The 13268-nt window shown below is 37.2% G+C and overlaps 1 protein-coding gene across 1 annotated transcript; it reads right to left on the bottom strand.

Moving 5' to 3' along the window:
* Positions 1 to 2334: 2334 nt before the first annotated feature.
* LOC148039266 (phenylcoumaran benzylic ether reductase IRL1-like) lies at positions 2335 to 4617 on the bottom strand. The gene is made up of 5 exons (XM_087675154.1): positions 4173 to 4617; positions 3856 to 3990; positions 3425 to 3662; positions 2941 to 3144; positions 2335 to 2844 (listed from the first exon to the last, which is right to left on the bottom strand). Exons 1-5 carry the CDS (start codon positions 4347 to 4349, stop codon positions 2681 to 2683), a joined length of 918 nt encoding a protein of 305 aa, XP_087531280.1. The 5' UTR covers positions 4350 to 4617; the 3' UTR covers positions 2335 to 2680.
* Between the last annotated feature and the right edge of the window lie 8651 nt (positions 4618 to 13268).

Raw genomic sequence — 13268 nt, 5'->3', positions numbered from 1 at the left:
CCAAAATGAAGGCGGAAATAACCTCAGATATTAAAAATCACAAGGGAAATCTGTAAAGAGTTTATCAGCAGTATACACACTATTCTTTCAACTCACCAATTTTCATTGTAGTCAAAGACTACAACCCTGCCAGCCTCAAAGCCTCTTGCAGCTATAACCTAAGACAAATTGAGCAAGATTTAAGAGCTTCTTACATGTTTCTTGCTTGCGTACTTCCTGCTCCAACACCTTCACCTTAGCCTTCAATCAAGCTCCGTGCAACCTACAACATGATAAAAGACTAATATGAAAGTACCACAATATATATACATGCGGTCACTAAGTGTGGACCCACTAGGAAAGAAGAGGTCGCACAATGAATGTGCCAATACCAAGGATAGACTACATATGTAGTCTAGCTGTAGAATCAGTGGTGTATCCTCATGTCCATCACCTAACACTCCAGTGAATAATACTCCCCCATATCACCAATGTACGTAGTGGATGCCAGCTCATATAGAGCTCAACATCTCAACACAAGCAAGCTACGACACTCAATCCGCTGCTCAAAATCAAAGCTCGTGATGCCAAGAATCCAACTTGATATCTTTGATGTCATGGAGAAGGAGGAAGAGAGATCTGGTGGAGAAATCTTAGGCTGGAAATCCATGGAAGTTTGGGTGGGAGAAGAGAGAGAAAGCCCACTTGCAAAAAATGATTGGGATTTAGACCTCCTTTCACTCTTGGAACCACCAAATTTGACTTTGAACCTTTAAAATTTGAAAGGAATTGAGAGATGACTTGCTAAATTGGCACAATCATCTCCAAATAAACCTCAGACTCATGCCATAGCCCTTGTTTGTCTTTTAGAAAGTTGTCAGGCAACTGTAGCACTCCTTACTATACTTGTACTTGTTGCTTGAGTAACTAGTGTTTCCTGTTTTGAAAAGAGAGCTAGATTGACAAAGGGGAAAGGGAGAAATGACCAAAGCCTAATGCTCTAAAACCAACTGTAAAGAGAGAGAGAGAGAGAGAGAGAGAGAGAGAGAGAGAGAGAGGAATGTAGAGAGAAGAGAAAACGAGAAAGAAAAGGGGAGAGAGAAGAAGAGAAAAAGGTAGAAAGAGCTCCAAAAAGGGAGTCACTCATGGATATATGTACGTATCACGTGGGTGGATTTCAAAATACCATTTTTACATACATAATGGTGTGACATAAATGGATTATTTATAGATTGGATAAAAAAGGGTTGTGTTTTATTCACATAAAATTCACAGATAAGGACATTTATAAGTAGGCCTTGAATGCACATGATATACAAAATATACATATAGTGAACCCCGTGAGGGAAAGCAAGAGAAAGAAGAGGAGGAAATCATGGAAGCTTGGGAGAAAGTGAAGAGATAGTTCTTGATATTTTGTACATGCCCTAAACTGTGTCTCCTACACCTTCTATACCCCGGTCATTGTGACTGGGCATTTACTTTGTGTGATCTCACTCTTTACACAAACATTAACACTTTTAAACTCATCAAGCTTGACCTTGCAAGTCACTAACTTAACCTAATTTCGAGATGTCTAATTTATCCTATCATGAATCTAGAAGAATATTGATTTGCTCCAAAGTCTTAATTTGCATAACAAATCTCTCAACACATCTTTGAGGCCAAATCAAGAATTTTAAGACCTCCCCTTTAAATAGTAGAAGTTATATTATTTCAACAAATGCATGCATAGCTTTAGATAAACTGGCTTCCCCCCCTCCCCAAGTTGAAGAAATTTACCACCCTAAAATGAGCTCATTCCATGCCAAAATTGATATATAAAAGCTCGGGGGGTTTACTACATGTAATCCCTCTATATTCAATGCCTGTTTAAAAATACTATAATCTATGAGCAAACATCGTAAGTATATTAACTCTTTGACAATTGTCCAATAGTACCCATTTAAAGAAGTATTAGCCAATAACATGAGTTCTAATGTAAAAATTTGCACCAATGCCATGGAAGCCCCTAAAATTACTTTCAGAGTGAGTAGTGAACATTTAAACCATATTTCAGCTCAATAGCGCTCCCTTTGTTGGGAGTTGATTGTGCGGTGCTACCCCATTAGAGCTATTATTGCACAAACGCTATGGATACAAGGCTAAAATTTCTACATTGAAAGCGGCATTCCACTTGCATAGTTGTAATGTTTGCACTATGCATTTAAAGTGTCATTAAATCGTTGTTGAGCTTCTACACTCCCTTCATCATTGTGGATGTATTTACACAACTTGAGTTTTGTTATTTTGTGTGAAGATATAGCAATGAGATAAAGACACATTTATTAATGTAACAGTGAATAGATATAGCAATGAGATAAAGACACATTTATTAATGTAACAGTGAATAGATAAGGTTATATACAAAAATTCCAAAAGCTCACGTACATTTGAATTTCTCTATACAATCCCATACTGATATTCCTAAGCTCACTAAGAAATGATTAAGGTTACCAACATGAAAGAACAATCTCAAATTTCGACTTCAGCTTTATTCGTATGTATTATTTGACCTTGACATTGCGCTTACAAAAGTAGAGTAGTCTTAGGGATGGTAACATGTCGATCGCCATTCTCATGAACTAGAGATACAAATTGGCACCTGCGGGTATAGGGCACTGAGAGAAGGCAGAGATTGGCATGTAACAGTCCATATGCCTCACAGAAACTTGTTGAGATATTCATCTGCGCTTGTGTATTTCACATCGGGATAAAGGCTGGTGGCCTCGACGTCCTCGGCACCCAGCTCAAAATTGTACTGGTCACCTTTGATGAGAACATCGTGCAGGATTGCCGGGAAAACGCTTTGTGGGAAGGGAGTTTCTGCAAACAGCCAATACAACACTCAGACACTTGCCAGAAAACAAGCAGAGCCACTTATACTAAGGCCGCCATATTTCTAATGCAATCATCTCTTACCTTGGATCTCTTTCACTATGGCTTCCTCTGATACAAATTGTTTTTCCAGTGTCTTCCCGATCTTCTTCTCCCATACAGAAACTAGCTCATTCTGTGTGAGAATGTTTGCCGGTGGCCTGATATGCAAGGTTTTATTAACAGTCCTTGGATCGTCCACAGCCTTAATAGTGAATGTTCCAATGTCTTCCTCGACGACAGTTATGGCTGCACCATTTAAGAACCAGTGACCCATTAGACATTCTCTTTGAAGGCACATGGGGCAAGAACATCAAGCCAAGAGCTATCTTAAGTCAGACACGAGGACATGGAATACAAACGCTGGCCTTGGCCTTAAGGAAAGAAGAAAACCCAAAAAGCCGAAAGTCTATCTCTTAGAACAAGATTCGCATCAGTTCTTGTGATCAAGAGAAATTTGATTTGTATGGGCTCTCTGATCTAATGTTCACCCTCTTACATTGCTTTGAGTCACTTCCCAAGAACTTACTTTTAACATTTCCACTTCCATGGATGATCACTGTATCCCTTGGTGGAGATGTAAGGCCTGGTTGGAACAAGTTAGCGACAAAATATCCTGCAAATCCATTGCTCACAACATAGGTATGAGGGATTCCAGCTTCCTCCACAGCCCGACGAATCTGTGCTTTGAGCTTGAACACGGAATTTGCAGGCTCCAATGCTTGCACGCGATCCACATCAATGCCAAACTCCGATGGAAAGAACCGCTAGTATATTCAAAGGGCACAAGAACCAAAGATTTAGATCTAGATTGTGTTGTGGAGAGCACTTTCCTAGATGTACCAAAAGGCATGGTAAGCAAGCAACGCCAACAAAAGACACACACATTGTTGGTAGCTAGAAACAGTACAGTGCTCTCAGCTCTCGCCATGCATAGAGCAATGCCTTGAACACTTATACCTTGATAGTCCCTACTTCTTTGATTGCCGATATTATCTTAGTTTGCTCAGGAATTTGAGGTCCTGCAACTGTGGAGATTACCACGTCCACTTGTTTCAATGCTGCCACTAGGCTTTCATGGTCTTCTAACGAGCCCTGTCAAGCAAAATAACTTATATATTGTTATCTTTGATCCCTGTATTAATGCAAACGAAGCATCTAGCAATGAGAATTGCGGTCAAGATGTGGAATTATTAGGAAAACTAGTTCAGATCAAGTCACGTATAAATTGCGAGAGAGAGAATCAGACCAAATTCAGATCATCGGCTCGCGAGTACCTGGAGGATGGTGATGCCGGCTGTCTCGAAAGAGGCGATGAGGTCCTGCTTGGAGGAGGTGGCGAGGGTGGAGGGGCGGACCAGGACGTAGGTGGGGTGGTGCAAGGCCGCTGCTGCCAGCGCCACGAACTTGCCGATGAAGCCAGTGGCGCCGATCACCAGCACCCTGCTCGACATATTGCTTCTATGATTCTTTTGCTAATTCCTTTCTCCTCGCTTTCTTTCTTGGGAGGTGGATAGAGAGAGTGTGTGTGCGTGCGTGTGTGTGGAGCGCGGGCCAGACCGAGCGAGAGACTGTGCGCTAGTCTTGCTATATTAATACTACCTTCACGACCTATCTACTCATCCTTGGCATTACTCGTCACACTAGCATAATAAAACACTTCCCACGCACTCTCCTTGGGGTCGTATCGCGCATTGAATTCTACCCCTAAGCTTTCTGGTGTGGTTGCAAGGCGCCTACACATATATCACCCTTCTAAATACATTGCATCGGGTCTAATTTATGTCATCGAACTCTTGTTTTTAAAATGTGAACAAATCTTTTGCATTATAAACCCATAAAAATATTAATACATTGCATCGGGTCTAGTTTATGTCATCGAACTCTTGTTTTTAAAATGTGAACAAATGTTTTGCATTATAAACCCATAAAAATATTAATGCATTGCATCAGGTCTAGTTTATGTCATCAAACTCTTGTTTTTAAAATGTGAACAAATGTTTTGCATTATAAACCCATAAAAATGTTTTGCAAAGCATCTACACATATATCACCTTTGTAAATACATTGCATCGGGTCTAGTTGATGTCATGGAACTCTTGTTTTTAAAATGTGAACAAATCTTTTGCATTATAAACCGATGTAAAGAAAAATACATAATTGTGGGAAAGCATTTTATCCTGTAAACCAACATAAACAAAATTACAACTTTGTTTGAGGGAAAAAGGAATAGCCACAAGTCAAAGACTGAGATTTACATAGCTCTCTTAAGTATCGTAACCACACTATTAAAAATACAAACCGAAACAAAGAAAATATCTTAACCACAGTCATAAAGGGAAGTATTTTACCTTATGAACCGATATGAAGAAAATATCTTAGCCACACTCCTACAAGGAGATATTTTATACTACAAACCAACTTAACCACACTCCTACACGGAAGTACTTTACCTTAAAAGTAGAAATGAAGAAAATATCTTAGCCACACTCCCACAGGGTGGTATTCTACTCCTAAAGGGAAGCATTTGGTACCACAAATTGAATTTTGAAGAGAATATCCTAACCACACTCCTAAATAGTGACATTTTATATTACAAAAACTGAAATGAAGAAAGTTACAACAATCATAGAGGGACAATCAAAATCCAAAGTTCAACATAACCAAGAAGCAAGAGATTCCTTCAAACACTTGGCAATCAGGGAGGAGGTGATAACCCAAAATTTATGCAAGAAAAAGGCACAAAATGTGGTCTACATCGGCAAAAATAAAAGTCAAGCAGCTATCATTGATAATATTCTTTGTAATTTGCCATGGTATTTTAGTGGGTCTACATTGTAAAGTCATGAGCATGAGAAGTAGTGTGTGTGTTTGCAAAAGTTGAAAGGTTTTAACGTTTCAATGTTCATAGACCTCCTTTCTAAGGTCTAAGAATGCTCATGTAAAATGAACCCTTAAAGGAATATGAAAAGATGGAATATGAAAAGGTGGAAATGAAGAGCCATGCAATTTGTGGAAAAAGGTGGTTTGGGGAGTTACAACTTCTCTTCCTCTCCTTTATCTAGCTTCTTGCACGTATCTTCTTTTCTCTCTTGCATTGGCACAACTTCTCTTCCTCTCCTCAGGGTATATTAAACATGATGTTTACTCATTCATAGCCTTCTTTCTCTCAAAAAAGAGAAATTGGGTATTAATTAAGTTATGATCCCCCTAATATATAACATCATAAAGGGGCTAATTGTGCAACACCTGCCAATAATGAAACACTTTGAGGGTATTATAGGAGTTAGAAATTGGGTGGGGATTGACACATCTCCCCTTCCTTTGGGAGGTCAACCATCCCAGTATTGTTCACGCCACTGCATACTTCATTGGAAGAATTCCACAACTTGGATTGGCCATCTAGCCCCCAAAACCTTAAGGCAATGGATGACTTTTGGTCTATCTAATTATGGAAATCTTCCTCTACTGGCCTAGGGTCCAAACCTAATCTCAACACCACACAATGAATTAGTTTTCTCTAGTAGTTGTGGATTGCATTTCCAACACCCCCCTCAAGCCACACCTTTATTGAGCTCGTAGTGCCACTCAAGCTCAGCAAAGCTTAGGAACCTAAGCTTTGAAACTAAGTGAGAAACTGGGTGGGGGATGACACATGTCCCCTTCCCAAGAGGTCATCCATTCTAGTATTGTTCATGCTAGTGTACACTTAACTGAAAGATTTCCACAAGTTGGATTGGCCATCTAGCATCCAAAACCTTAAGGTGATTGACTGAACTATCCAATTATTCAAATCTTTCTTTATTGTCCTAAGATTAAAATAGAGTTTCGATATCATACAAAGAGTTGGTTTTCTCAGCTAGCAGGTGTGGATTCCATTTCCAACAAAGTTAATATAAAAACAAGGCTAGCAAAACATACCACATTTGTAAGGTGAAGTAGTTATATGGAGGGTGTAGATAATAGGAGATAAAGATTCAAAATAGTTCCACAATTAGCTTGAGTGCACAATTTTCAAAGGCCCTTGCTCATGCTTCTTTACTAGGTTCAAATTTTACAAAAAAAGTTATTATCATCCAACACAAAATGTTTCACCTTATACTCTCACCAGAAAAAAAAGAGGTTGCAAATTTAAAAACTTTTAAATCAAAATTTCAAAGGGATTTTAAAATCAGATTACATACATTTGCTATTCTTACACTCATAGGGGCCATTCATACATATATATGTGTATCATGTGGTTCAACATATGGGATTTTTCAAACACCATTTTTACACATTTTTCACATGCAAAAAGGGTATAACATAAAGGGATTATTTACATATTGGATAGAAAAGGGCTGTGTTTTATTAAAGGAAATTTAATAGATATGGGTATTTATAAATAGACCTTGAATGCACGTGATATTGAGGATACTATCGTGAACCCCCCAAGTTCTTACTACTTTTTTTTTTGAACACTCAATCTCACACTTGTTTTGCCCTTCATGCTAACACAACTCCACATTTTGAAAATGGTAAACTTGGAGATTTTTCCATTAGTACTACATATCGACTTAAGAAAAGTAGCACATGCCCCTCTCTTTGAGTGGTTGAGCACACATGCACAAACTTTATATGTTTTCTTATGTTCAAAAATGGAACAGTGTAGTCTTTTTTCACAATCTAACATCTTTGCTCAGAATGATGTCATGTATGTAGGCTATGAATAATAACACCCACCATTATCCATGCTCTATCAAAGCTCCTACTAGTAACGTAAGGACATAAAAAAAAAGAAAATACAATTGGAGTCGCAAATCACCCTTTTCTACCCTTAAGCTTTCTTCTATCACAAAGTAGGACTTCCCATCTATGAGCTTTCCAAGTTTATTTTTAATTGAGTTTGAAAGCCATGATCTTTTGCCCTGTGTCCTGTCCTTGATGCTTTCAAGAGGCATGAGAAATTGGTGATTAAGATGTTTTGAAAAATTGGAGTATCAAGCCTATAATCTACAAGGGGCATGGTCGGGCCATAAATGAGCTTCCCTTACCTAACTAATAACAAAGTGCTTTATGCAACTTTACAACACATTCAAAATGCAAAATATATACCTACTTCTCTATTATGTGTAGTAAACAATAGGTGACATATATTTTCTACATTTAGGTAGAGCTCTTGTTGGCATGAAATTTTACAGAAAGAGAAAAAATTATACACTTGAAGCTAAATAGAAAATGCCATGTAGCTTAAGATTGTTGGTCACACTCATCAACTTCCATAAAATCAAGCCACATATTCATAGTGGATTGTGGAAGTAGAGAGGAACAACAAAGTTAGTGATGGCCCATAAAGATGAAGTTAAAACTTATATAAAATAAGAAATTTGGGATCTGCATACCTCAATGAAAAAATTGTTGATGTTGAACATGTTCATTTCAAGTAAGGTGCATGGAGGTGAAAAAGTAATGAGGATTTGCAATGTAAAAATGAGGGAAAAATACATAAACATGATTGATACCTAGTAGATCATGAGCCCACCCCCCCCCCCCCCCCCCAAACCCCCCCATTATAATCATCACTATTCTATCTTAAAATTCACCACATTGACCATTGCTTTCTTTCACAAGACCTAGTGGGCCTTACCTATCCTCAATGGTGTAAAACGCTTTGTGCAAGGTGTACCCAAGTTATAAATTCAACAAGCATTGTGAAGTTTCTCCCACATGGTGTGCATATGTGCATACTACTCTTGACATTAGGTAAAGATGAACACATTTTTTAATGTGCACATTATTCAAACTTTTGGAGTGGTTATAGTTGAAGATCCAATGTCAATTCAAACAACACACGATAAACTACCTACCTAATGATGGAAACACCTTAACCAATCCTTACCAAGAATAAGTTATTCCTAAAGAAAAGTTTAATGCACACCAAAAAGACCATTCATTTTAAAGTCATGTCACAAGAAGAAGAAAAAAGAAACAAGACTATATACCTATTCATAAGTACATGATCCACCTCCTAGACATCTACTAACAACATAAATGTGCCCCATGTTAGATATCATCTTACTACTATATTATTTTGGTATGGGGAAGCCCCAAACCTCTCCCGAGGGCTTCTCGAACTTAACCCGTTTTCCAAGCCTCCTTTTTAAAAATTAAAACCCCCTCCCCTCTCTCTCACGTGTAATCTCTCATTTTCTCTTCCCTCTCCCCTTTTTAATTAAAATCCCCCCTCTCTATCTCATTTGTAGGGCATTAGCTCTCTCTCTCTCTCTCTCTCTCTCTCTCTCTCTCTCTCTCTCTCTCTCTCTCTCTCTCTCTCTCTCTCTCTCTCTCTCTCTCTCTCTCTCTCAAATTAAAACCCCCTCTCCTCTCTCTCATATGTAATCTCTCTCTTTCACTTTCCCCTTCCCTTTTTAATTAAATCCCCCCTCTCTCTCATATGTATAGGGCCTTCTCTCTCTCTCTCTCTCTCTCTCTCTGTTAGATTAAAATTTTTAATTAAATATTTTTAAAATTTTCTTTAATTTTAAGTTTTTTAAAGTTAATCTTCATTTTTAATTAAATATTTTTAAAATTATTTTTAAATTTAAAGTTTTTGGGACAATTTTTCACACACTTTGAGGAGAAGAAGAAGAAAGGGGGAAAGAGGGAGAGAGGGGGGCAAAGAGAAATGTATAATTTGAGATTGAGAGAGAGAGAGAGAGAGAGAGAGAGAGAGAGAGAGAGAGAGAGAGAGAGAGAGAGAGAGAGAGAGAGAGAGAGAGAGAGAGAGAGAGAGAGTTGAAAGAGAAAAAGAGGAAAAGAAAAATGAGGAGAGAGAGACACAAAGACTAAAAAACTGAGAAAAAGATACAGAGAGAAGAAAAGAAAGAAGAGGATAGAGATGGGGAATAGAGAGAGAATTATAAAGAGAGGAAAGATAAAATTTGAGAGAGAGAGAGAGAAGAAGAAGAAGAAGAAGAAGAGATAATATCAACACAAAGAGAGAGAATTATAGAGAGATAAAAGATAAAACTAGAGAGAGTGTGTGAAAATAAAAAAATTAAAGAATGAATGAAGAGAGAGAGAGAGAGAGAGAGAGAGAGAGAGAGAGAGAGAGAGAGAAGAAGAAGAAGAAGAAGAAGAAGAAGAAGAAGAAGAAGAAGAAGAAGAAGAAGAGAAAAAGAGGGAGGGGAAAAGAGAAAAGAGAATAGCCTTTATTTAATTAAACCTTTTTTATATAGTGAGAGAAAGAGAGAGGAAAGGAAAAGTGAGGAGAGAGAGAGTGTGTGTGTGTGATAGAGAACAAAAATTGAGAGAAAGATATAGAGAGAGAAAAAAGAATTAAGAGCAGAGAGAGAGAGAGAACAAAGAGAGAAAGAGGGAGCAGAGAGAGAGAATTATAGAGAGAGAAAAGATAAAATTTAAAAGAGAGAGAATAAAAAAGGAAAAAAAGATGAGAGAGAGAGAGAGGAAAAGCACGGAGAGAAGAAAAGGGGAGAGAGAGAATTAGAAGAAGAAGAGATAATATGAACATAGAGAGAGAATTATAGAGAGAGGAAAGCTAAAATTTAAGAGTATGTGTGTGTGTGTGTGAAAATAAAAAAAATCAAAGAGAGAGAGAGAGAGAGAGAGAGAGAGAGAGAGAGAGAGAGAGAGAGAGAGAGAGAGAAGAATAAGAATAAGACAAAGAAGAAAGAGGAGAGAGAAATAGATGGGAAAAGGAGAATAGTCTTTTTTAAATTAAACATTTTTTGACATAGTTTTTTATTTTGAGAGAGAAAAAGAGAGGGAGAGACAAAGAGAGAGAGAGAAAGAGAGAAATAAAATATATAATTTGAGAGAGAGGGAAAATAGGGGAGAGGGAGCAAGAGAAAAATAGAGAAAAAATATAGAGATAAAAGAGAGTGAAAGAAAAAAAGCTTGAAAGAGAAGAAAAAATGAGGCGAGAGAGAGAGAGAGAACAAAAAACCGAGAGAAAGATACAAAGAGAGCAAAAAAGAAAAAAGATGAGAGAGAGTGTGTGTGTGAAAACAGAGAGAAAGAGAATTATAGAGAGAAAATGTAAAATTAGAGAGAGAGAGAGAGAGAGAGAGAGAGAGAGAGAGAGGGGAGAAGAAAAGGGGGGAGAGAGACATTGAGAAGAAAAGTGGGGAGAGAAGAAATGGAGAGAGGGAGAGGGAGAGAGAAAAGAAGAAGAACAAGAAGAGAGAATTTGAACATAGAGAGAGAATTATAGAGAGAGGAGAAAAATGGGGAGAGAAGAAAAGGAGAGAGGGAGAGGGAGAGAGAAAAGAAGAAGAACAAGAAGAGAGAATTTGAACACAGAGAGAGAATAGAGAGAGAAAATATAAAATTTAAAAGAGAAAATAATTTTTTTGTTAAGAGAATGAAGAGAGAGAGAGAAGGAGAAGAAGAAGAAAAAAAAAGGGAAAAAGAGGAGAGGAGAGAGAAGGAAGAGAGAGAGAGAGAAGAGAGAAGAATAAGAAGAAAAAAAAGGGAGAGAGAGAGAGAGAGAGAGAGAGAGAGAGAAGAAGAAGAAGAAGAAGAAGAAAAAAAAGAGGAAAAGAGGGAGTGAGATGGGGGAAAAGAGAAAAGAGAAAATTCTTTTTTGAATTCAAACATTTTTTTAGAGAGGGGGAAAGAGAGAGAAAAGATAAAATTTAAAAGAGAGAGATGGAGAGAATAAAAAAAGGAGAGAGAGAGAGGGGGAAAACATGGAGAGAGAATTATAGAGAGAAGAAAGATAAACTTTAAAAGAGAGAGAGAGAGAGAGGAAAAACCAGGAGAGGAGAGAAAATAATCTGAAATAGAAGGCAAAGAGAAAGAGAGAGAGAGAGAGAGAGATAAAATTAGACATATGGAATTGGGAGGGGGAGAGAGAGAAGACAATAAATTTAGAAAAAGAGAGGGAAAAGAGGGATTATTGAGTGAACTTCGCTTTTGCAGCTTCATGGCAGCGAAGTTGTCACGAAGCAACCTAGTGTTCCATGCACATGAAGTGTACTTCGAACGCTAGTTTGGATTATCTAAGTCCAAACCCACAATTTAACTTCTCACTTGATATCTTCAACATAGTCTTATGGTAAAACACAAACCTATTGTATACAAAATAGGACAAACTCTCCTTAGCAAAACGTGCATACCATGCAACTTTGTATACGTGTTAAGGGGCAATTGCTGTTATTTTCTCCTCTCACACAAGATGGACCTAGGAAGTTCACTTTATCTTCCATAAGTTCACTTTGTCTCTTACTCTTGTTTTTGCAAATGACCAAATGGGGATCTTGCAATAACACGATACTTTAGTTCTTGAAGTTTTATGGCACCAGGAGTGAATATAATATATGCCCTTTGAGTCTAATATCAATACTTTAGTTACATGAAAATGAGGTGAGTATTTATCTAGAAATCATGATGAGATGCCTTGGTTCTAATGCAAACTAAAATCATTGTTCCCTTCTTGCCATAAAAGTTGTATTATAACCTAATGGATTTCTTCCTCAAACCCAATCTCTTTAGTTGGTTCTCAACAAAGCAACATTAAGAAACAATTGAGTCATTGCAACAAACATCTAATAGCTTGCAAGTAACAAATGCTAATCATATCAAGTAATGGCCACATGTAGTATAGTCTTATGTACATTATGTGTTGAATTACATTTCTCATGGCCCCCGATCTATCACATTTTTCATATTCTTTTTCTTTCTAGGAATACCTAATCTATTGCACTTTATGATTCTTAATCAACAATTGTTGCCATGTGTTCTCATTTTAATTCTAAAAGAATAATGATATAACAAAGTAATAGTGTTCTGAAGCAAACATTTTTAGCGCTACAATGTGAAATTTTAAATGGATTTTGACCTCTTTTCTAATTTTGCAATGAATATGATAGGGGATGTTTGGATAATATTATACAAAAATTAGATAATGTCAATCTTACAAGGCATTTGAGTATGCAATAGATCCATAACGGTTTGAACAAGATCTATTGTTGGGATTTGAGAGACTTAATCATTATTGACATGTGATATTTGTTTCCCTAATCATTTGTTTTGTGTATCATTTTGCTTCAAGGAACGATGAAACCCCAGATCACCTTTCTAACCTCAACAAATGCCTAAGGGGCCTCAAGTCATAATTCCATTTCGTGCCACATGATCAAATGGCATGCTACTTTATTCAATACTAAGTTGTTAACATAGTATATTTTGTAGATGTCCATATGCCACTTTATCCTAATTATCCTCTATTTTTATTCAATAGCATGTATGACCATGTGTATAAGGCACACTATTGTCATCATGGAAATATATCTATTCAAACATGCTATGCAAGAGAGTGTCGTATTTACCATCACAACATTTTATTTTGAATAAAGATTTCTAAATCTCAG

The sequence above is a fragment of the Lygodium microphyllum genome, chromosome 3 (assembly GCF_053477565.2).
Source record: "Lygodium microphyllum isolate KBCC chromosome 3, Lygodium_microphyllum_v1.1.10, whole genome shotgun sequence".
NCBI classification, from domain to species: Eukaryota; Viridiplantae; Streptophyta; class Polypodiopsida; order Schizaeales; family Lygodiaceae; genus Lygodium; species Lygodium microphyllum.
The sequence above is the reverse complement of the archived record's forward strand: the minus strand, read 5'-3'. Positions and strand labels throughout refer to the sequence as shown.